Consider the following 27,329-nt stretch of genomic DNA (forward strand, 5'->3'; position numbering starts at 1 on the left):
ACATGGTGGTCTACCCTACAAGAGGAGAGGATATTTGTAACAGTTACTGGCTATGCAGCAGCATTAGCAATTAGACTGAATTTCCCACCAGCGTGGAAAGGTCCTAATGCTCAGTTGCTGGTTACCGTGGCGTGAGTCAGGGATAGAATTAGGGTTAGAGGTTCCTTACCCTCTGGTGTTGGCGGTAGTGCCGTGTCACAGTGCCGTGGGCTGCCTCTGCCTCAATGGTCTTCCCATCAGGACACACCAACACTGACGTCATTAGACCCAGGGAGCCAAAACCTATGCAACAACAACAAGAGTCAATCACCACCTTCCGGAGACACCTGAAACCCCACCTCTTTAAGGAATACCTAGGATAGGACAAGAAATCCTTCTCACCCCCCCCCCCTAAAAGATTTAGATGCACTATTGTAAAGTGGCTGTTCCACTGGATGTCATAAGGTGAATGCACCAATTTGTAAGTCGCTCTGGATAAGAGCGTCTGCTAAATGACTTAAATGTAAATGTAAGAGGGTGTCTATGATGACTGGCCACCCTTCATAGCCTGGTTCCTCTCTAGGTTCTGGCCTTTCTAGGGAGTTTTTCCTTACCACCTTCTACACCTGCATTGCTTGCTGTTTGGGGTTTTAGGCTGGGTTTGTGACATCACTTTGTGACATCAGCTGATGTAAGAAGGGCTTTATAAATCAATTTGATTTGATTTGATAGACTATTACAGGCACCCGGCCAGGCCCAGATCCCGGTGATTCGCTGGAAAAGGAAATGGAGGTTTTGCGGAAAGAGATCAGGGTGCCTTGTGAGGATCAGGCGACGAGTGGCTAATCTGCCCTTGCCTTCCATCCTGCTAGCTAACGTTCAATCGCTGGGAAAATAAATCTAACAAACTGAAAACACGTACATCTTACCTACAGGACATTTATAACTGTAATATCTTATGTTTCACCGAGTCGTGGCTGAACGGCGATATTAAGAACATACAACTGGCGGGTTAAACACTATCGTCAGGACAGAACAGCAGCCTCTGGTAAGAAATTTGTCATTTGTAAACAATAGCTGGTGCACAATATCTAAGGAAGTCTCAAGGTTTTGCTCGCCTGAGGTAGAGTATCTCATGCATGATAAACTGTAGACCGCACTATCTACCTCTAGAGTTTTCAGCTGTATTTTTCATAGCTGTTTACATACCACCACAGACCGAGGCTGGCACTAAAACCACACTAAATGAGCTGTATTCCACCATAAGCAAACAGAAAAGCGCTCATCCAGAGGCGGCGCTCCTAGTGGCCGGGGACTTTAATGCAGGGAAAATTAATTCCGTTTCCCTAATTTCTATCAGCATGTTAAATGTGCAACCAGAGGGAAAAAAATTCTAGACCACCTTTACTCCACACACAGACACGCGTACAAAGCTCTCCCTCCATTTGGCAAATATGACCATAACTCTATCCTCCTGATACCTGCTTACAAGCTAAAATTAAAGCAGGAAGCACCAGTAACTTGGTCTATAAAAAAGTGGTCAGATGAAGCAGATGCTAAGCTACAGGACTGTTTTGCTAGTACAGACAGGAATATGTTAAGGGATTCTTCCGGTGACATTGAGGAATACACCACATCAGTCACTGGCTTTATCAATAAGTGCATCGAGGACGTCGTCCCCACAGTGACTGACGGTGTGAACCACACATGTGGAGATCCTACGTTCACCTCCTCTGCGTCTCACAAACACACGGCGATTGGAACCAAAAATCTCAAATTTAGACTCATGAGACCAAAGGACAGATTTCCACCGGTCTAATGTCCAAATCTGTCCAATGTCCATTGCTCATGTTTCTTGGCCCAAGCAAGTCTCTTATTGGTGTCCTTTAGTAGTGATTTCATTGCAGCAATTTGACCATGAAGGCCTGATTGATGTTGAGATGTGTCTGTTACTTGAACTCTGTGAAGCATTTATGAACATGTCCTCTGCAGCAGGGGTAACTTTGGGTCTTCCATTCCTGTGGCGGTCCTCATGAGAGCCAGTTTCATCATAGCGCTTGACGGTTTTGAGAATGCCAAGAGTGTGCAAAGCTGTCGTCAGGTCAAAGGTTGGCTACTTTAAAGAATTTTAAATATAAAATATATTTAGATTTGTTTAACAATTTTTTGGTTACTACATGATTTCATATGTGTTATTTTATAGTTTTTATGTCTTCACTATTATTTTACAATGTAGAAAATCGTAAAAATCAAGAAAAACCCTTGAATGAGTAGGCGTCCAAACTTTTGACTGACTATTTCCGGCGCCGACAGAGATGGCCGCCTCGCTTCGCGTTCCTAGGAAACTATGCAGTTTTTTGTTTTTTTTACGTGTTATTTCTTACATTAGTACCCCAGGTCATCTTCATTACATACAGTCGAGAAGAACTACTGAATATAAGATCAGCGTCAACTCACCATCAGTACGACCAAGAATATGTTTTCCGCGACGCGGATCCTGTGTTCTGCCTTACAAACAGGACAACGGAATGGGTCGCATGCAGCGACTCCCCAAAAAAACGACTTCGTAAAAGAGGGAAACGTAGCGGTCTTCTGGTCAGACTCAGGACACGGGCACATCGCGCACCACTACCTAGCATTCTTCTTGCCAATGTCCAGTCTCTTGACAACAAGGTTGATGAAATCCGAGCAAGGGTAGCATTCCAGAGGGACATCAGAGACTGTAACGTCCTCTGCTTCACGGAAACATGGCTCACTGGGAAGACGCTATCCGGGGCGGTGCAGCCAACGGGTTTCTCCACGCATCGCGCCGACAGAAACAAACATCTTTCTGGTAAGAAGAGTGGCGGGGGCGTATGCCTCATGACTAACGAGACATGGTGTGATGAAAGAAACATACAGGAACTCAAATCCTTCTGTTCACTTGATTTAGAATTCCTCACAATCAAATGTAGACCGCATTATCTACCAAGAGAATTCTCTTCGATTATAATCACAGCCGTATATATCCCCCCCCCAAGCAGACACATCGATGGCTCTGAACGAACTTTATTTAACTCTTTGCAAACTGGAAACCATTCATCCTCTTCAAGGAATACCTAGGATAGGGTAAGTAATCCTTCTCACCCCCCTAAAAAGACTTAGATGCACTATTGTAAGTGGCTGTTCCACTGGATGTCATAAGGTGTATGCACCAATTTGTAAGTCGCTCTGGATAAGAGCGTCTGCTAAATGACTTAAATGTAATGTAAATGTATCCGGAGGCTGCATTCATTGTAGCTGGGGATTTTAACAAAGCTAATCTGAAAACAAGACTCCCTAAATTTTATCAGCATATCGATTGCGCAACCAGGGGTGGTAAAACCTTGGATCATTGTTACTCTAACTTCCGCAACGCATATAAGGCCCTGCCCCGCCCCCCTTTCGGAAAAGCTGACCATGACTCCATTTTGTTGATCCCTGCCTACAGACAGAAACGTAAACAAGAGGCTCCCACGCTGAGGTCTGTCCAACGCTGGTCCGACCAAGCTGACTCCACACTCCAAGACTGCTTCCATCACGTGGACTGGGACATGTTTCGTATTGCATCAGATAAAAATATTGACGAATACGCTGATTCGGTGTGCGAGTTCATTAGAACGTGCGTTGAAGATGTCGTTCCCATAGCAACGATAAAAACATTCCCTAACCAGAAACCGTGGATTGATGGCAGCATTCGCGTGAAACTGAAAGCGCGAACCACTGCTTTTAATCAGGGCAAGGTGTCTGGTAACATGACCGAATATAAACAATGCAGCTATTCCCTCCGCAAGGCTATTAAACAAGCTAAGCGTCAGTACAGAGACAAAGTAGAATCTCAATTCAACGGCTCAGACACAAGAGGCATGTGGCAGGGTCTACAGTCAATCACGGACTACAAGAAGAAACCCAGCCCAGTCACGGACCAGGATGTCTTGCTCCCAGGCAGACTAAATAACTTTTTGCGCGCTTTGAGGACAATACAGTGCCACTGACACGGCCTGCAACGAAAACATGCGGTCTCTCCTTCACTGCAGCCGAGGTGAGTAAGACATTTAAACGTGTTAACCCTCGCAAGGCTGCAGGCCCAGACGGCATCCCCAGCCGCGCCCTCAGAGCATGCGCAGACCAGCTGGCCGGTGTGTTTACGGACATATTCAATCAATCCCTATACCAGTCTGCTGTTCCCACATGTAGCACTCACTTCCGTCATCATGAAGTGCTTTGAGAGACTAGTCAAGGACCATATCACCTCCACCCTACCTGACACCCTAGACCCACTCCAATTTGCTTACCGCCCAAATAGGTCCAGACGACGCAATCTCAACAACACTGCACACTGCCCTAACCCACCTGGACAAGAGGAATACCTATGTGAGAATGCTGTTCATCGACTACAGCTCGGCATTCAACACCATAGTACCCTCCAAGCTCGTCATCAAGCTCGAGACCCTGGGTCTCGACCCCGCCCTGTGCAACTGGGTACTGGACTTCCTGACGGGCCGCCCCCAGGTGGTGAGGGTAGGCAACAACATCTCCTCCCCACTGATCCTCAACATGGGGGCCCCACAAGGGTGCGTTCTGAGCCCTCTCCTATACTCCCTGTTCACCCACGACTGCGTGGCCACGCACGCCTCCAACTCAATCATCAAGTTTGCGGACGACACAACAGTGGTAGGCTTGATTACCAACAACGACGAGACGGCCTACAGGGAGGAGGTGAGGGCCCTCGGAGTGTGGTGTCAGGAACATAACCTCACACTCAACGTCAACAAAACTAAGGAGATGATTGTGGACTTCAGGAAACAGCAGAGGGAACACCCCCCTATCCACATCGATGGAACAGTAGTGGAGAGGGTAGCAAGTTTTAAGTTCCTCGGCATACACATCACAGGCAGACTGAATTGGTCCACTCACACTGACAGCGTCGTGAAGAAGGCGCAGCAGCGCCTCTTCAACCTCAGGAGGCTGAAGAAATTCGGCTTGTCACCAAAAGCACTCACAAACTTCTACAGATGCACAATCGAGAGCATCCTGGCGGGCTGTATCACCGCCTGGTACGGCAACTGCTCCGCCCTCAACGCATCACCGGGGGCAAACTACCTGCCCTCCAGGACACCTACACCACCCGATGTTACAGGAAGGCCATAAAGATCATCAAGGACATCAACCACCCGAGCCACTGCCTGTTCACCCCGCTATCATCCAGAAGGCGAGGTCAGTACAGGTGCATCAAAGCTGGGACCGAGAGACTGAAAAACAGCTTCTATCTCAAGGCCATCAGACTGTTAAACAGCCACCACTAACATTGAGTGGCTGCTGCCAACACACTGTCATTGACACTGACCCAACTCCAGCCACTTTAATAATGGGAATTGATGGGAAATGATGTAAATATATCACTAGCCACTTTAAACAATGCTACCTTATATAATGTTACTTACCCTACATTATTCATCTCATATGCATACGTATATACTGTACTCTATATCATCGACTGCATCCTTATGTAATACATGTATCACTAGCCACTTTAACTATGCCACTTTGTTTACTTTGTCTACATACTCATCTCATATGTATATACTGTACGCTGCCCTGTACCATCACTCATTCATATATCCTTATGTACATATTCTTTATCCCCTTACACTGTGTATAAGACAGTAGTTTTGGAATTGTTAGTTAGATTACTTGTTGGTTATCACTGCATTGTCGGAACTAGAAGCACAAGCATTTCGCTACACTCGCATTAACATCTGCTAACCATGTGTATGTGACAAATAAAATTTGATTTGATTTGATTTACTGTATATACAGTATATTATATATTAGTGTTGGTCCTTCTGTAGCTCAGTTGGTAGAGCATGGCGCTTGCAACGCCAGGGTAGTGGGTTCGATTCCCGGGACCACCCATACGTAGAATGTATGCACACATGACTGTAAGTCGCTTTGGATAAAAGCGTCTGCTAAATGGCATATATTATTATATTATATTATCACCTTGAGCCAATATGTCAGACTGAACATCTCCATCGTAGTTCTTGCAGGCCCAGACGAAGGCTCCGGAGGACTTGAGGACTTGTGCCACCATGTCATCAATGAGGCGGTGCTCGTACCAGATCTTCAGCCTGTCAAACTCTGGCTTGTAGTTCCTGTAGAGAACACAGGGGAGCTTTTAAAGCAGGCCTAGATTAACTGTTAACACTGGGGAAGAATCAGCAAGGAAATATACTGTCTACCTTGGCAAGCCACTTTGGCATGTCAATAACTTTATATAGTTTTTATGTGATATTTTTTATGGTGAATAGACTGTGGCCTCTATTCAATCTGTATCATGGAATTTCAGCATGGTACAGAATGACAAGAAAATGGCGCCAATTGTGCTATTTTGTGTGTTTTTTCGCATAGTTTGTAACTTATTTTGTACATAATGCTGATGCTACCGTCTCTTATGGCTGAAAAGAGCTTCTGGATATCAGAACAGTGATTACTCACCTCAAACTGGATTAAGATTTTTTCTTTAATGAGTCTGACGTGAAGGACATAATGTTGCTCCCAGACAAGGCTAAAATCCCTTTTATTCACACAAAGAAAGGAAGGAAATAACAGCCTCTACCATCCGTTCTATTGGCCATCGTGCAATCACTGGAGAATAAACTGGATGAGCTCCGTTCGAGACATTAACATTGTTGTATCTTATGTTTCACTGAGTCATGGCTGAACGACGACAACGATAATATAAAGTTGGCTGGGTTTTCCGTACATCGGCAGGACAGAACAGCTATGTCAGGTAAGACGAGGGGTGTGTGTGTGTCTATTTGTCAATAACAGCTGGTGCGCGATGTCTAACATTAAGGTAGTCTCAAGGTATTTCTCACCTGAGGTAGAGTACCTAATGATAAGCTGTAGACCACACTATCTACCAAGAGAGTTTATCTATATTTTTTGCAGTTGTCTATTTACCACCACAAACCGATGATGGCACTAGGACTGCACTCAACGAGCTGTAAGGCCATAAGCAAAGAACAAAATGCTCATCCAGAAGCCGCACTCCTAGTGGTCGGTGACTTTAATGCAGGCAAACTTAAATATGTTTACCTAATTTCTACCAGCATGTCACATGTTTAACCAGAGGGGAAAGAAACTCTACACCACCTTTACTCCACACACAGAGACATGTATAAAGCTCTCCCTCACGCTCCATTTGGCAAATCTGACCATAATTATATCCCCCTAATTCCTGTTTACAAGCAAAAGCTAAAGCAGGAAGTACCAGTGACTTGCTCAATACGGAAGTGCTCAGATGAAGGGGATGCTACATTACAGGACTGTTTTGCTAGCACAAACTGGAATATGTTCCATGATTCATCCAATGGAATTTAGCAGTATATCAAATCAGTCACCAGCTTCATCAACAAGTGCATCGACGACGTCATGCGTCCATATCCCAACCAGAAGCCATGGATTAGAGGCAACATCCGCACCGAGCTAAAGGCTAGAGCTGCCGCATTCAAGGAGCGGGACACTAATCTGAATGCTTATAAGAAATCCCGCTATGCCCTCAGACGAACCATCAAACAGGCAAAGCGTCAATACAGGACTAAGATTGAATCCTACTCCACCAGCTCTGATGCTCGTCGGTTGTGGCAGGGCTTGCAAGCTATTACAGACTACAAAGGGAAACCCAGCCGCGAGCTGCCAAGTGACGCCTTCCAGATGGGCTAAATGCTTTTCATGCTCGCTTCGAGGCAAGCAACACTGAAGCATGCATGAGAGCATCAGCTGTTTCAGATGACTGTGTGATCAGCCGACGTGAGCAAAACCTTTAAAACAGGTCAACATTCACAAGGTAGCGAGGTATGTGCGGACTAACTGGCAAGTGTCTTCACTGACATTTCCAACCTCTCCCTGACCAAGTCTGTAGTACCTACATGTTTCAAACAGACCACCATAGTCCCTGTGGCTAAGAAAGCAAAGGTAACCTGCTTAAATGTCTGCTGCTGCTCTGTAGCATTCATGTCGGTAGCCATGAAGTACTTTGAAAGTCTGGTCATGGCTAACATCACCTCCATCATCCCGGAAACGCTAGACCCACTCCAATTTGCATATCGCCCCAACAGATGATGCAATCTCAATCGCACTCAACACTGCCCTTTACCACCTGGACACAAGGAACACCTATGTAAGAATGCTGTTCATTGACGAAAGCTCAACGCTCAACACCATAGCGCCCACAAAGCTCACCAATAAGCTAAGGACCCTGGGACTAAACACCTCCCTCTGCAACTGGATCCTGGACTTCCTGATGGGCCGCCCCCAGGTGGTAAGGGTAGGCAACAACACATATGCCACGTTGATCCTCAACACAGTGGCCCCTCAGGGGTGCGTGCTTAGTCCCCTCCTTAGTCCCGTTCACAAACGACTGCGTGGCAAGCACGACTCCAACACCATCAAGTTTGCTGATGACACAACGGTGGTAGGCCTGATCACCGACAACAATGAGACAGTCGGCCAGAGGCCGTCAGAGACCTGGCTGTGTGGTGCCAAGACAAAAACCTCTCCCTCAACGTGATCAAGACAAAGGAGATGATCGTGGACTACAGGAAAAGGAGGACCCAGCACGCCCCCATTCACATTGACGGGGCTGTAGTGGAACAGGTTGAGAGCTTCAAGTTCCTTGGCGTCCACATCACCAACAAACTATCATGGTCCAAACACTCAAAGACAGTCGTGAAGAGGGCACGACAATGCCTTTTCCCCCTCAGGAGCTTGAAAAGATTTGGCATGGGTCTCCAGATCTTCAAAAAGTTCAGCTGCACCATTGAGAGCATCCTGACCAGTCGGTATCCGACCGTAAGGTCCTACAGAGGGTAGTGCGTCCGGCCCAGTACATCACTGGGGCCAAGCTTCATGTTATCCAGGGCCTCCATATTAGGCCGTGTCAGACGAAGGCCGAGAGTGTGAAAGACTACAGTAACCCAAGTCATAGACTGTTCTCTCTGCTACCGCACTGTCATGGTCCACCTGTCACCAGAGGGTGTTAGAGACCATCCTAGAGACATTGACGACACTCAGGTGTGTCCAATTTACCCATTATGATTTCCCTGTTAAACGAAGTGATTTCTGTTGTGCGTTCGTTTCCTGGGTGAGTTTTTGAGACTTAGTGTTTGTTGTTTTTTCAAGTATACTGTGATCCTGTGGCCACCGTTTCTCAGTAAAGTATTATGTTTATCCTGAACCACTGACTCCTCGTCTGGACTCTTCTCTGCACCTGTCTCCAACCTTATCATATTACAGCAAGCTTCTGCCAAAACATTGACCCAGCAGAGATCACCCAGATCAAGAATGTTGTTACCCACCTGGACTCCATCCCCTTCCTGATTACCTGTCACTCCCTTTGGTTCTTTCCCCAGGCGTTATTGTTTCTGTTCCTTTGTTTTATGTCTTTACGCTACTCATGTTTCTTGTTTTGTTCCATGTTCTATTAAATTCACTCTCTGTACTTGCTTCCTGATTATTAGCATACATGTTACACAGCCACCATCCTGCAGCTCCATATTTGGGGCGGCAGGGTAGCCTAGTGGTTAGAGCGGTAACCCGGAAGGTTGCAAGTTCAAATCCCCAAGCTGACAATGAAGGCTAATATACATTTTTTATTTTACCTCTAGGCAAGTCAGTTAAGAACAAATTCTTATTTTCAATGACGGCCTAGAAACAGTGGGTTAATGTTCCTGTTCAGGGGCAGAACTAAAGTTTTGTACCGTGTCAGCTCAGGGGTTTCAACCTGCAACCTTCCAGTTACTAGTCCAACGCTCTAACCACTAGGCTACCCTGCAGTTCTGCCCCTGAACAGACAGTTAATCCACTGTTCCTAGGCCGTCATTGAAAATAAGAATTTGTTCTTAACTGGCTTGCCTAGTTAAATAAAGGTCAAATTAAATAATAAATATTAGCCTTCATTGCGGAGCTGTGATGAGTCTTCAACCACCCATTCAGCGGACAAGAAGCAGCCAGCCGACTGTTCAACTCCATCAAGGATGAACTGGCCTCTCGGGAACTGGAAGAGGACCTTGAGTCCCTGATAATTCTGGCAATCAGAATCGACAACTGCCTCCGAGAACACGTGAAACAGCGCCTTTTTGACACCACCCCATTATCCTGGTTTCCTGAGTACCCCAAGCTCCCCGAACCCATTATTGAGGAGCCCATGCAGCTGGGACGCACATGTCTGAGCCCACAGGTGCATGCACGAAGGCTTCTGCCTCTACTGCGGAGGTCTCGATTTTGATTTCAGCCTATCGCCCGGGACCCAACAGGATGTCCCTAACGAGGAGAGGGACTCCGAGCTCATCATCCCCAGCTCCCGCATTGTGGCCGCTGTGATATGGAGTATTGAGACCACGGTCCGACAAGCCCAGACCTGAGAACCTGACCCCGGTGGGGATCCCACTAACAGACTCTACGTTCTGCAATCAGCCCGTTCTCGAGTACTACAATGGGGACACTCCTCTAAATTACCTGGGCATCCAGGGGTTAATCGGACTCTGGAGTCCCTGAGGCAGAAATTCCGGTGGCTCAACATGATTGAGGTGAGATCCTTTGTTGTGCCCTGTTCCACCAGTGCCCAAAGCAAGTCCTTACGCCAGCAACCGGCTGGGTTGCTACAACTTCTGCCCATCTCCAGCGGGCCCTGGTCCCACCTGTCTGTAGACTTTATCAGACCTCCATCCCAAGGGCTTACCACTACCCTGGTCCCACCTGTCTGTAGACTTTATCAGACCTCCATCCCAAGGGCTTACCACTACCCTGGTCCCACCTGTCTGTAGACTTTATCAGAGGGTTACCTCCATCCCAAGGGCTTCCCACTACCCTGGTCCCACCTGTCTGTAGACTTTATCAGAGGGTTACCTCCATCCCAAGGGCTTACCACTACCCTGGTGGTGGTTGATCGGTTCTCCAAGGCAGCCCATTTCATTGTCTTAGACAAAGTTGAGTTGTATGTCTAGTTAGGTATAATATGGTGAGTAGACTATATATATAGTTATGAATATGGTGAATAGACTATATCTAGTTATAGATATGGTGAATAGACTATATCTAGTTATAAATACGGTGAATAGACTATATATAGTTATAAATATGGTGAACAGACTATATATAATATATGCCATTTAGCAGACGCTTTTATCCAAAGCGACTTACAGTCATGTGTGCATACATTCTACGTATGGGTGGTCCCGGGAATCGAACCCACTACCCTGGCGTTACAAGCGCCATGCTCTACCAACTGAGCTACAGAAGGACATATATATAGTTATAAATATGGTGAATAGACTATATCTCGTTAGTTATAGATATGGTGAATAGACTATATCTAGTTGTAAATATGGTGAATAGACTATATCTAGTTATAGATATGATGAATAGACTATATCTAGTTAGTTATAGATATGATGAATAGACTATCTAGTTATAGATATGGTGAATAGACTATATCTAGTTATAAATATGGTGAATAGACTATATCTAGTTATAAATATGGTGAATAGACTATATCTAGTTATAGATATGATGAATAGACTATATCTAGTTATAAATATGGTGAATAGACTATATCTAGTTATGAATATGGTGAATAGACTATATATATGTTTATAAATATGGTGAACAGACTATATATAGTTATAAATATGGTGAATAGAATATATCTAGTTAGTTATAGATATGGTGAATAGACTATATCTAGTTATAAATATGGTGAATAGACTATATATAGTTATAAATATGGTGAATAGAATATATAGTTCTAAATATGGTGAATAGACTATATCTAGTTAGTTATAGATATGGTGAACAGACTATATCTAGTTATAAATATGGTGAATAGACTATATATAGTTATAAATATGGTGAATAGACTATATCTAGTTATAAATATGGTGAATAGACTATATATAGTTATAAATATGGTGAATAGACTATATCTAGTTATAAATATGGTGAACAGACTATATCTAGTTATAAATATGGTGAATAGAATATATAGTTCTAAATATGGTGAATAGACTATATCTAGTTAGTTATAGATATGGTGAATAGACTATATCTAGTTATAAATATGGTGAATAGAATATATAGTTATAAATATGGTGAATAGACTATATCTAGTTAGTTATAGATATGGTGAATAGACTATATATAGTTATAGATATGATGAATAGACTATATCTAGTTATAAATATGGTGAACAGACTATATCTAGTTAGTTATAGATATGGTGAACAGACTATATATAGTTATAAATATGGTGAATAGACTATATATAGTTATAAATATGGTGAATAGACTATATCTAGTTATAAATATGGTGAATAGACTATATCTAGTTATAAATATGGTGAATAGACTATATCTAGTTAGTTATAGATATGGTGAACAGACTATATATAGTTATAAATATGGTGAATAGACTATATCTAGTTATAAATATGGTGAATAGACTATATCTAGTTATAAATATGGTGAATAGACTATATATAGTTAGTTATAGATATGGTGAATAGACTATATCTAGTTATAGATATGGTGAATAGACTATATCTAGTTATAAATATGGTGAATAGACTATATCTAGTTAGTTATAGATATGGTGAACAGACTATATATAGTTATAAATATGGTGAATAGACTATATCTAGTTATAAATATGGTGAATAGACTATATCTAGTTATAAATATGGTGAACAGACTATATATAGTTATAAATATGGTGAATAGACTATATCTAGTTAGTTATAGATATGGTGAACAGACTATATCTAGTTATAAATATGGTGAATAGACTATATATAGTTATAAATATGGTGAATAGACTATATCTAGTTATAAATATGGTGAATAGACTATATCTAGTTAGTTATAGATATGGTGAACAGACTATATATAGTTATAAATATGGTGAATAGACTATATCTAGTTAGTTATAGATATGGTGAACAGACTATATATAGTTATAAATATGGTGAATAGACTATATCTAGTTAGTTATAGATATGGTGAATAGACTATATCTAGTTAGTTATAGATATGGTGAACAGACTATATCTAGTTAGTTATAGATATGGTGAATAGACTATATCTAGTTATAAATATGGTGAATAGACTATATCTAGTTATAAATATGGTGAATAGACTATATCTAGTTATAAATATGGTGAATAGACTATATATATCTAGTTATAGATATGGTGAACAGACTATATCTAGTTATAGATATGGTGAATAGACTATATATATGTTTATAAATATGGTGAATAGAATATATAGTTATAAATATGGTGAATAGACTATATCTAGTTAGTTATAGATATGGTGAATAGACTATATATAGTTATAAATACGGTGAATAGACTATATCTAGTTATAAATATGGTGAATAGACTATATCTAGTTATAAATATGGTGAATAGACTATATATAGTTCTAAATATGGTGAATAGACTATATCTAGTTAGTTATAGATATGGTGAATAGACTATATCTAGTTTTAAATATGGTGAATAGACTATATATAGTTATAAATATGGTGAATAGACTATATATATGTTTATAAATATGGTGAATAGACTATATATAGTTCTAAATATGGTGAATAGACTATATCTAGTTAGTTATAGATATGGTGAATAGACTATATCTAGTTTTAAATATGGTGAATAGACTATATATAGTTATAAATATGGTGAATAGACTATATATATGTTTATAAATATGGTGAATAGACTATATATAGTTCTAAATATGGTGAATAGACTATATCTAGTTAGTTATAGATATGGTGAATAGACTATATCTAGTTATAGATATGGTGAATAGACTATATCTAGTTATAAATATGGTGAATAGACTATATCTAGTTATAAATATGGTGAATAGGGTTAGGGTTAGGGTTAGTTATAGATATGGTGAATAGACTATATCTAGTTATAAATATGGTGAATAGACTATATCTAGTTATAAATATGGTGAATAGACTATATAGTTCTAAATATGGTGAATAGACTATATCTAGTTAGTTATAAATATGGTGAATAGACTATATATATGTTTATAAATATGGTGAACAGACTATATCTAGTTAGTTATAGTTATGGTGAATAGACTATATATAGTTATAGATATGGTGAATAGACTATATCTAGTTATAGATATGGTGAATAGACTATATATAGTTAGTTATAAATATGGTGAATAGACTATATATAGTTCTAAATATGGTGAATAGACTATATCTAGTTATAAATATGGTGAATAGACTATATCTAGTTCTAAATATGGTGAATAGACTATATCTAGTTCTAAATATGGTGAATAGACTATATCTAGTTATAAATATGGTGAATAGACTATATCTAGTTATAAATATGGTGAATAGACTATATCTAGTTCTAAATATGGTGAATAGACTATATCTAGTTCTAAATATGGTGAATAGACTATATCTAGTTCTAAATATGGTGAATAGACTATATCTAGTTATAGATATGGTGAATAGACTATATCTAGTTCTAAATATGGTGAATAGACTATATATATGTTTATAAATATGGTGAATAGACTATATATAGTTCTAAATATGGTGAATAGACTATATCTAGTTATAGATATGGTGAATAGACTATATCTAGTTATAAATATGGTGAATAGACTATATCTAGTTAGTTATAGATATGGTGAATAGACTATATCTAGTTAGTTATAGATATGGTGAATAGACTATATCTAGTTATAAATATGGTGAATAGACTATATCTAGTTATAAATATGGTGAACAGACTATATCTAGTTAGTTATAGATATGGTGAATAGACTATATATAGTTATAAATATGGTGAACAGACTATATCTAGTTAGTTATAGATATGGTGAATAGACTATATCTAGTTAGTTATAGATATGGTGAACAGACTATATCTAGTTAGTTATAAATATGGTGAATAGACTATATCTAGTTAGTTATAAATATGGTGAATAGACTATATCTAGTTAGTTATAGATATGGTGAATAGACTATATCTAGTTAGTTATAGATATGGTGAATAGACTATATATAGTTATAAATATGGTGAATAGACTATATCTAGTTATAAATATGGTGAATAGACTATATCTAGTTATAAATATGGTGAATAGACTATATCTAGTTATAAATATGGTGAATAGACTATATCTAGTTAGTTATAAATATGGTGAATAGACTATATAAATAGTTAGACTATATAGATATGGTGAATAGACTATATCTAGTTATAAATATGGTGAATAGACTATATCTAGTTAGTTATAGATATGGTGAATAGACTATATCTAGTTAGTTATAAATATGGTGAATAGACTATATCTAGTTATAGATATGGTGAATAGACTATATCTAGTTAGTTATAAATATGGTGAATAGACTATATCTAGTTATAAATATGGTGAATAGACTATATATAGTTCTAAATATGGTGAATAGACTATATCTAGTTAGTTATAGATATGGTGAATAGACTATATCTAGTTAGTTATAAATATGGTGAATAGACTATATCTAGTTAGTTATAAATATGGTGAATAGACTATATCTAGTTAGTTATAGATATGGTGAATAGACTATATCTAGTTAGTTATAAATATGGTGAATAGACTATTATAGATATGGTTAGACTATATCTAGTTATAAATATGGTGAATAGACTATATATAGTTAGTTATAGATATGGTGAATAGACTATATCTAGTTATAAATATGGTGAATAGACTATATATAGTTAGTTATAAATATGGTGAATAGACTATATCTAGTTATAAATATGGTGAATAGACTATATAGTTAGTTATAAATATGGTGAATAGACTATAGTTATAATTAGTTATCTAGTTAGTTATAGATATGGTGAATAGACTATATCTAGTTATAAATATGGTGAACAGACTATATCTAGTTAGTTATAGATATGGTGAATAGACTATCTAGTTATAAATATGGTGAATAGACTATATATAGTTCTAAATATGGTGAATAGACTATATCTAGTTATAAATATGGTGAATAGACTATAGTTATAAATATGGTGAATAGACTATATCTAGTTAGTTATAGATATGGTGAATAGACTATCTAGTTATAAATATGGTGAATAGACTATATATAGTTATAGATATGGTGAATAGACTATATCTAGTTAGTTATAAATATGGTGAATAGACTATATATATGTTTATAAATATGGTGAACAGACTATATCTAGTTAGTTATAGATATGGTGAATAGACTATATATAGTTATAGATATGGTGAATAGACTATATCTAGTTAGTTATAGATATGGTGAATAGACTATATATAGTTAGTTATAAATATGGTGAATAGACTATATATAGTTATAAATATGGTGAATAGACTATATCTAGTTAGTTATAAATATGGTGAATAGACTATATATAGTTCTAAATATGGTGAATAGACTATATATAGTTCTAAATATGGTGAATAGACTATATATAGTTAGTTATAAATATGGTGAATAGACTATATATAGTTCTAAATATGGTGAATAGACTATATATATGTTTATAAATATGGTGAATAGACTATATATAGTTCTAAATATGGTGAATAGACTATATATAGTTCTAAATATGGTGAATAGACTATATCTAGTTAGTTATAAATATGGTGAATAGACTATATCTAGTTAGTTATAAATATGGTGAATAGACTATATATAGTTATAAATATGGTGAATAGACTATATATAGTTAGTTATAAATATGGTGAATAGACTATATATAGTTATAAATATGGTGAATAGACTATATCTAGTTAGTTATAAATATGGTGAATAGACTATATATAGTTATAAATATGGTGAATAGACTATATATAGTTTATAAATATGGTGAATAGACTATATCTAGTTAGTTATAAATATGGTGAATAGACTATATCTAGAATAGTATACATGTGGAATGCAGTGCAACTCTATACTGTAGGCTGCCAGGTGAATGTCTTACTCTAGAATAGTATACATGTGGAATGCAGTGCAACTCTATACTGTAGGCTGCCAGGTGAATGTCTTACTCTAGAATAGTATACATGTGGAATGCAGTGCAACTCTATACTGTAGGCTGCCAGGTGAATGTCTTACTCTAGAATAGTATACATGTGGAATGCAGTGCAACTCTATACTGTAGGCTGCCAGGTGAATGTCTTACTCTAGAATAGTATACATGTGGAATGCAGTGCAACTCTATACTGTAGGCTGCCAGGTGAATGTCTTACTCTAGAATAGTATACATGTGGAATGCAGTGCAACTCTATACTGTAGGCTGCCAGGTGAATGTCTTACTCTAGAATAGTATACATGTGGAATGCAGTGCAACTCTATACTGTAGGCTGCCAGGTGAATGTCTTACTCTAGAATAGTATACATGTGGAATGCAGTGCAACTCTATACTGTAGGCTGCCAGGTGAATGTCTTACTCTAGAATAGTATACATGTGGAATGCAGTGCAACTCTATACTGTAGGCTGCCAGGTGAATGTCTTACTCTAGAATAGTATACATGGAATGGAATGCAGTGCAACTCTATACTGTAGGCTGCCAGGTGAATGTCTTACTCTAGAATAGTATACATGTGGAATGCAGTGCAACTCTATACTGTAGGCTGCCAGGTGAATGTCTTACTCTAGAATAGTATACATGTGGAATGCAGTGCAACTCTATACTGTAGGCTGCCAGGTGAATGTCTTACTCTAGAATAGTATACATGTGGAATGCAGTGCAACTCTATACTGTAGGCTGCCAGGTGAATGTCTTACTCTAGAATAGTATACATGTGGAATGCAGTGCAACTCTATACTGTAGGCTGCCAGGTGAATGTCTTACTCTAGAATAGTATACATGTGGAATGCAGTGCAACTCTATACTGTAGGCTGCCAGGTGAATGTCTTACTCTAGAATAGTATACATGTGGAATGCAGTGCAACTCTATACTGTAGGCTGCCAGGTGAATGTCTTACTCTAGAATAGTATACATGTGGAATGCAGTGCAACTCTATACTGTAGGCTGCCAGGTGAATGTCTTACTCTAGAATAGTATACATGTGGAATGCAGTGCAACTCTATACTGTAGGCTGCCAGGTGAATGTCTTACTCTAGAATAGTATACATGTGGAATGCAGTGCAACTCTATACTGTAGGCTGCCAGGTGAATGTCTTACTCTAGAATAGTATACATGTGGAATGCAGTGCAACTCTATACTGTAGGCTGCCAGGTGAATGTCTTACTCTAGAATAGTATACATGTGGAATGCAGTGCAACTCTATACTGTAGGCTGCCAGGTGAATGTCTTACTCTAGAATAGTATACATGTGGAATGCAGTGCAACTCTATACTGTAGGCTGCCAGGTGAATGTCTTACTCTAGAATAGTATACATGTGGAATGCAGTGCAACTCTATACTGTAGGCTGCCAGGTGAATGTCTTACTCTAGAATAGTATACATGTGGAATGCAGTGCAACTCTATACTGTAGGCTGCCAGGTGAATGTCTTACTCTAGAATAGTATACATGTGGAATGCAGTGCAACTCTATACTGTAGGCTGCCAGGTGAATGTCTTACTCTAGAATAGTATACATGTGGAATGCAGTGCAACTCTATACTGTAGGATGCCAGGTGAATGTCTTACTCTAGAATAGTATACATGTGGAATGCAGTGCAACTCTATACTGTAGGCTGCCAGGTGAATGTCTTACTCCTCAAAGATCTCCTGGAAGATATCCTGAAGCGTCCGCTAGCTTAAGGATGGTGTCTTAGTGCTCATGTATAGAGGCCACCTCTTATTGATGGCATACTGGAAACAGCTGTGGGCAAACCCTGTGATGGACTGGACAGGACAGACAGAACACTATTAGAACCCTGTGATAGACTGGACAGGACAGACAGAACACTATTAGAACCCTGTGATAGACTGGACAGGACAGACAGAACACTATTAGAACCCTGTGATGGACAGGACAGACAGAACACTATTAGAACCCTGTGATGGACTGGACAGGACAGACAGAACACTATTAGAAGCCTGTGATGGACAGGACAGACAGAACACTATTAGAACCCTGTGATGGACTGGACATGAGAGACAGAACACTATTAGAACCCTGTGATAGACTGGACAGGACAAACTGAACACTATTAGAACCATGTGATGGACTGGACAGGACAAACAGGCTGTACATTATCATACTGAAACATGAGGTGATGGACTGGACAGGACAAACAGGCTGTACATTATCATACTGAAACATGAGGTGATGGACTGGACAGGACAAACAGGCTGTACATTATCATGCTGAAACATGAGGTGATGGACAGGACAGACAGGTTGTACATTATCATGCTGAAACATGAGGTGATGGACTGGACAGGACAAACAGGCTGTACATTATCATACTGAAACATGAGGTGATGGACTGGACAGGACAAACAGGCTGTACATTATCATACTGAAACATGAGGTGATGGACTGACAAACAGGCTGTACATTATCATACTGAAACATGAGGTGATGGACTGGACAGACAGGTTACATTATCATACTGAAACACAGGCTGACAATACAGTGCTGTACATTATCATACTGAAACATGAGGTGATGGACTGGACAGGACAAACAGGCTGTACATTATCATACTGAAACATGAGGTGATGGACTGGACAGGACAAACAGGCTGTACATTATCATACTGAAACATGAGGTGATGGACTGGACAGGACAAACAGGCTGTACATTATCATACTGAAACATGAGGTGATGGACAGGACAGACAGGTTGTACATTATCATACTGAAACATGAGGTGATGGACTGGACAGGACAAACAGGCTGTACATTATCATACTGAAACATGAGGTGATGGACTGGACAGGACAAACAGGCTGTACATTATCATACTGAAACATGAGGTGATGGACTGGACAGGACAAACAGGCTGTACATTATCATACTGAAACATGAGGTGATGGACAGGACAGACAGGTTGTACATTATCATACTGAAACATGAGGTGATGGACTGGACAGGACAAACAGGCTGTACATTATCATACTGAAACATAAGGTGATCGTGGAGGATGAATAACAAGACAATGGACCTCAGGATCTCGTCACGGTATCTCTGTGCATTCAAATTTCCATCGATAAAATGCAGTTGTGTTCATTGTCTGTAGTTTATGCCTGCCCACACCATAACCCCACCATGGGGCACTCTGTTCACAACATTGACATCAGCAAACCGCTGGCCCACAAAACACTACCAGTTGCCTGGTACAGTTCAAACCGGGAATCATCCCTGAAGAGCAAACTTCTCTAGTGTGCCAGTGGCCATCGAAGATGAGCATTTGCCCACTGAAGTCGGTTATGACGCCGACCTGCAGTCAGGTCAAAACCCTGGTGAGGACGACGAGCACAAGATAAGCTTCCCTGAGACGTTTCTAACAGTTTGTGCAGAAATTCTTCAGTGGTGCTGTCCATCTGGCTGGTCTCAGATGATCCAGCTGGTGATGAAGCCGGATGTGAAGGTCCTGGGCTGCCGTGGTTACACGTGGCCTGCGGTTATGAGGCCGGTTGGATGTACTGCCAAATTCTCTAAACCGATGTTGGAGGAGGCTTATGGTAGGGAAATTAACATTAAATTCCCTGGCAACATTGCTGCAGTCAGCATGCCAATTGCACGCTCTGTGGCATTGTGTTGTGTGACAAAAGTGCACATTTTAAAGTGGCCTTTTATTGTCTCCAGCACAAGGTGCACCTGTGTAATGATTATGCCGTTTAATCAGCTTCTTTATTTTCCACACCTGTCAGGTAGATGGATTATCTTGGCAAAGGACAAGTGCTCACTAACAGTGATGTAAACACATATATCTCGTTAGTTATAGATATGGTGAATAGACTATATCTAGTTGTAAATATGGTGAATAGACTATATCTAGTTATAGATATGATGAATAGACTATATCTAGTTAGTTATAGATATGATGAATAGACTATCTAGTTATAGATATGGTGAATAGACTATATCTAGTTATAAATATGGTGAATAGACTATATCTAGTTATAGATATGATGAATAGACTATATCTAGTTATAAATATGGTGAATAGACTATATCTAGTTATGAATATGGTGAATAGACTATATATATGTTTATAAATATGGTGAACAGACTATATATAGTTATAAATATGGTGAATAGAATATATCTAGTTAGTTATAGATATGGTGAATAGACTATATCTAGTTATAAATATGGTGAATAGACTATATATAGTTATAAATATGGTGAATAGAATATATCATAGTTATAAATATGGTGAATAGACTATATATAGTTATAAATATGGTGAATAGAATATATAGTTCTAAATATGGTGAATAGACTATATCTAGTTATAAATATGGTGAATAGACTATATATAGTTATAAATATGGTGAATAGACTATATCTAGTTATAAATATGGTGAATAGACTATATATAGTTATAAATATGGTGAATAGACTATATCTAGTTATAAATATGGTGAACAGACTATATCTAGTTATAAATATGGTGAATAGAATATATAGTTCTAAATATGGTGAATAGACTATATCTAGTTATAAATATGGTGAATAGACTATATATATGTTTATAAATATGGTGAACAGACTATATCTAGTTAGTTATAGATATGGTGAACAGACTATATATAGTTATAAATATGGTGAATAGACTATATCTAGTTATAGATATGGTGAACAGACTATATATAGTTATAAATATGGTGAACAGACTATATCTAGTTATAAATATGGTGAACAGACTATATCTAGTTAGTTATAGATATGGTGAACAGACTATATATAGTTATAAATATGGTGAATAGACTATATCTAGTTATAGATATGGTGAACAGACTATATATAGTTATAAATATGGTGAACAGACTATATCTAGTTAGTTATAGATATGGTGAATAGACTATATCTAGTTATAAATATGGTGAATAGACTATATCTAGTTATAAATATGGTGAATAGACTATATCTAGTTAGTTATAGATATGGTGAACAGACTATATATAGTTATAAATATGGTGAATAGACTATCTAGTTATAAATATGGTGAACAGACTATATCTAGTTATAAATATGGTGAATAGACTATATATAGTTATAAATATGGTGAATAGACTATATCTAGTTATAAATATGGTGAATAGACTATATCTAGTTATAAATATGGTGAATAGACTATATCTAGTTAGTTATAGATATGGTGAACAGACTATATATAGTTATAAATATGGTGAATAGACTATATCTAGTTAGTTATAGATATGGTGAATAGACTATATCTAGTTAGTTATAGATATGGTGAACAGACTATATCTAGTTAGTTATAGATATGGTGAATAGACTATATCTAGTTATAAATATGGTGAATAGACTATATCTAGTTATAAATATGGTGAATAGACTATATCTAGTTATAAATATGGTGAATAGACTATATATACTAAATATGGTGAATAGACTATATCTAGTTAGTTATAGATATGGTGAATAGACTATATCTAGTTTTAAATATGGTGAATAGACTATATATAGTTATAAATATGGTGAATAGACTATATATATGTTTATAAATATGGTGAATAGACTATATATAGTTCTAAATATGGTGAATAGACTATATCTAGTTAGTTATAGATATGGTGAATAGACTATATCTAGTTATAGATATGGTGAATAGACTATATCTAGTTATAAATATGGTGAATAGACTATATCTAGTTATAAATATGGTGAATAGACTATATATATCTAGTTATAAATATGGTGAATAGACTATATATATCTAGTTATAAATATGGTGAATAGACTATATATATCTAGTTATAAATATGGTGAATAGACTATATCTAGTTATAAATATGGTGAATAGACTATATCTAGTTATAAATATGGTGAATAGACTATATCTAGTTATAAATATGGTGAATAGACTATATATATCTAGTTATAAATATGGTGAACAGACTATATCTAGTTAGTTATAGATATGGTGAATAGACTATATCTAGTTATAAATATGGTGAATAGACTATATCTAGTTAGTTATAGATATGGTGAATAGACTATATATAGTTATAAATATGGTGAATAGACTATATCTAGTTATAAATATGGTGAATAGACTATATCTAGTTATAAATATGGTGAATAGACTATATCTAGTTAGTTATAGATATGGTGAATAGACTATATATAGTTATAAATATGGTGAATAGACTATATCTAGTTATAAATATGGTGAATAGACTATATCTAGTTAGTTATAGATATGGTGAATAGACTATATATAGTTATAAATATGGTGAATAGACTATATCTAGTTATAAATATGGTGAATAGACTATATCTAGTTAGTTATAGATATGGTGAATAGACTATATATATCTAGTTTTAGATATGGTGAATAGACTATATCTATAAATATGGTGAATAGACTATATCTAGTTAGTTATAGATATGGTGAATAGACTATATCTAGTTATGAATATGGTGAATAGACTATATCTAGTTCTAAATATGGTGAATAGACTATATCTAGTTAGTTATAGATATGGTGAACAGACTATATATAGTTCTAAATATGGTGAACAGACTATATATAGTTCTAAATATGGTGAATAGACTATCTAGTTATAAATATGGTGAATAGACTATATATAGTTATAAATATGGTGAATAGACTATATCTAGTTAGTTATAGATATGGTGAATAGACTATATCTAGTTTTAAATATGGTGAATAGACTATATATAGTTATAAATATGGTGAATAGACTATATATATGTTTATAAATATGGTGAATAGACTATATATAGTTCTAAATATGGTGAATAGACTATATCTAGTTAGTTATAGATATGGTGAATAGACTATATCTAGTTATAAATATGGTGAATAGACTATATCTAGTTATAGATATGGTGAATAGACTATATATCTAGTTATAAATATGGTGAATAGACTATATATAGTTCTAAATATGGTGAATAGACTATATCTAGTTAGTTATAGATATGGTGAATAGACTATATCTAGTTATAAATATGGTGAATAGACTATATCTAGTTAGTTATAAATATGGTGAATAGACTATATCTAGTTAGTTATAAATATGGTGAACAGACTATATCTAGTTAGTTATAGATATGGTGAATAGACTATATATAGTTATAAATATGGTGAACAGACTATATCTAGTTAGTTATAGATATGGTGAATAGACTATATCTAGTTAGTTATAGATATGGTGAACAGACTATAACTAGTTAGTTATAAATACGGTGAATAGAGTATATCTAGTTATAAATATGGTGAATAGACTATATCTAGTTAGTTATAGATATGGTGAATAGACTATATCTAGTTAGTTATAGATATGGTGAATAGACTATATCTAGTTATAAATATGGTGAATAGACTATATATAGTTCTAAATATGGTGAATAGACTATATATAGTTCTAAATACGGTGAATAGAGTATATCTAGTTATAAATATGGTGAATAGACTATATATAGTTAGTTATAGATATGGTGAATAGACTATCTAGTTAGTTATAGATATGGTGAATAGACTATATCTAGTTATAAATATGGTGAATAGACTATATATAGTTAGTTATAGATATGGTGAATAGACTATATCTAGTTATAAATATGGTGAATAGACTATATCTAGTTATACATATGGTGAACAGACTATATCTAGTTATAGATATGGTGAATAGACTATATATATGTTTATAAATATGGTGAATAGAATATATAGTTCTAAATATGGTGAATAGACTATATCTAGTTAGTTATAGATATGGTGAATAGACTATATCTAGTTATAAATATGGTGAATAGACTATATCTAGTTATAAATATGGTGAATAGACTATATCTAGTTAGTTATAGATATGGTGAATAGACTATATATAGTTATAAATATGGTGAATAGACTATATCTAGTTATAAATATGGTGAATAGACTATATATAGTTATAAATATGGTGAATAGACTATATCTAGTTAGTTATAGATATGGTGAATAGACTATATCTAGTTTTAAATATGGTGAATAGACTATATATAGTTATAAATATGGTGAATAGACTATATATATGTTTATAAATATGGTGAATAGACTATATATAGTTATAAATATGGTGAATAGACTATATCTAGTTAGTTATAGATATGGTGAATAGACTATATCTAGTTATAAATATGGTGAATAGACTATATCTAGTTATAAATATGGTGAATAGACTATATATATGTTTATAAATATGGTGAATAGACTATATATAGTTATAAATATGGTGAATAGACTATATCTAGTTAGTTATAGATATGGTGAATAGACTATATCTAGTTATAAATATGGTGAATAGACTATATCTAGTTATAAATATGGTGAATAGACTATATATAGTTATAAATATGGTGAATAGACTATATCTAGTTAGTTATAGATATGGTGAATAGACTATATCTAGTTATAGATATGGTGAATAGACTATATCTAGTTATAAATATGGTGAATAGACTATATATATGTTTATAAATATGGTGAATAGACTATATCTAGTTATAAATATGGTGAACAGACTATATCTAGTTAGTTATAGATATGGTGAATAGACTATCTAGTTATAAATATGGTGAATAGACTATATTTAGTTATAAATATGGTGAATAGACTATATCTAGTTATAAATATGGTGAACAGACTATATCTAGTTAGTTATAAATATGGTGAATAGACTATATCTAGTTAGTTAAATATGGTGAATAGACTATATCTAGTTATAAATATGGTGAATAGACTATATCTAGTTAGTTATAAATATGGTGAATAGACTATATCTAGTTAGTTATAAATATGGTGAATAGACTATATCTAGTTAGTTATAAATATGGTGAATAGACTATATCTAGTTATAAATATGGTGAATAGACTATATCTAGTTAGTTATAGATATGGTGAATAGACTATATATAGTTATAAATATGGTGAACAGACTATATCTAGTTAGTTATAGATATGGTGAATAGACTATATCTAGTTAGTTATAGATATGGTGAACAGACTATAACTAGTTAGTTATAATATGGTGAATAGACTATATCTAGTTAGTTATAGATATGGTGAATAGACTATATCTAGTTAGTTATAGATATGGTGAATAGACTATATCTAGTTATAAATATGGTGAATAGACTATATATAGTTCTAAATATGGTGAATAGACTATATATAGTTCTAAATACGGTGAATAGAGTATATCTAGTTATAAATATGGTGAATAGACTATATATAGTTCTAAATACGGTGAATAGAGTATATCTAGTTATAAATATGGTGAATAGACTATATATAGTTAGTTATAGATATGGTGAATAGACTATCTAGTTAGTTATAGATATGGTGAATAGACTATATCTAGTTATAAATATGGTGAATAGACTATATATAGTTAGTTATAGATATGGTGAATAGACTATATCTAGTTATAAATATGGTGAATAGACTATATCTAGTTATACATATGGTGAATAGACTATATCTAGTTATAGATATGGTGAATAGACTATATATATCTAGTTATAAATATGGTGAATAGACTATATATAGTTCTAAATATGGTGAATAGACTATATCTAGTTAGTTATAAATATGGTGAATAGACTATATCTAGTTAGTTATAAATATGGTGAATAGACTATATCTAGTTAGTTATAATATGGTGAATAGACTATATCTAGTTATAAATATGGTGAATAGACTATATCTAGTTATAAATATGGTGAATAGACTATATATAGTTATAAATATGGTGAATAGACTATATCTAGTTAGTTATAGATATGGTGAACAGACTATATATAGTTCTAAATATGGTGAATAGACTATATCTAGTTAGTTATAGATATGGTGAATAGACTATATCTAGTTTTAAATATGGTGAATAGACTATATATAGTTATAAATATGGTGAATAGACTATATATAGTTCTAAATATGGTGAATAGACTATATCTAGTTAGTTATAGATATGGTGAATAGACTATATCTAGTTATAGATATGGTGAATAGACTATATCTAGTTATAAATATGGTGAATAGACTATATATAGTTTATAAATATGGTGAATAGACTATATATAGTTCTAAAT

General features: G+C 36.2%; 1 protein-coding gene across 1 annotated transcript in view; it reads right to left on the reverse strand.

Annotated features, from left to right (window-relative positions):
• Nucleotides 1-27,329, reverse strand: part of LOC127929364 (isocitrate dehydrogenase [NADP], mitochondrial-like) — a 93,173-nt gene that overhangs the window by 28,758 nt on the left and 37,086 nt on the right. Inside the window, exons 7-8 of the mRNA XM_052517330.1 lie at nucleotides 6,001-6,152; nucleotides 170-282 (exon numbers count right to left, since the gene is read on the reverse strand). Coding sequence (XP_052373290.1) covers nucleotides 170-282; nucleotides 6,001-6,152 — 265 coding nt within the window. The remainder of the gene's footprint in view (nucleotides 1-169; nucleotides 283-6,000; nucleotides 6,153-27,329) is intronic.

This window comes from Oncorhynchus keta, unplaced genomic scaffold (genome assembly GCF_023373465.1).
Source record: "Oncorhynchus keta strain PuntledgeMale-10-30-2019 unplaced genomic scaffold, Oket_V2 Un_scaffold_6846_pilon_pilon, whole genome shotgun sequence".
NCBI classification, from domain to species: Eukaryota; Metazoa; Chordata; class Actinopteri; order Salmoniformes; family Salmonidae; genus Oncorhynchus; species Oncorhynchus keta.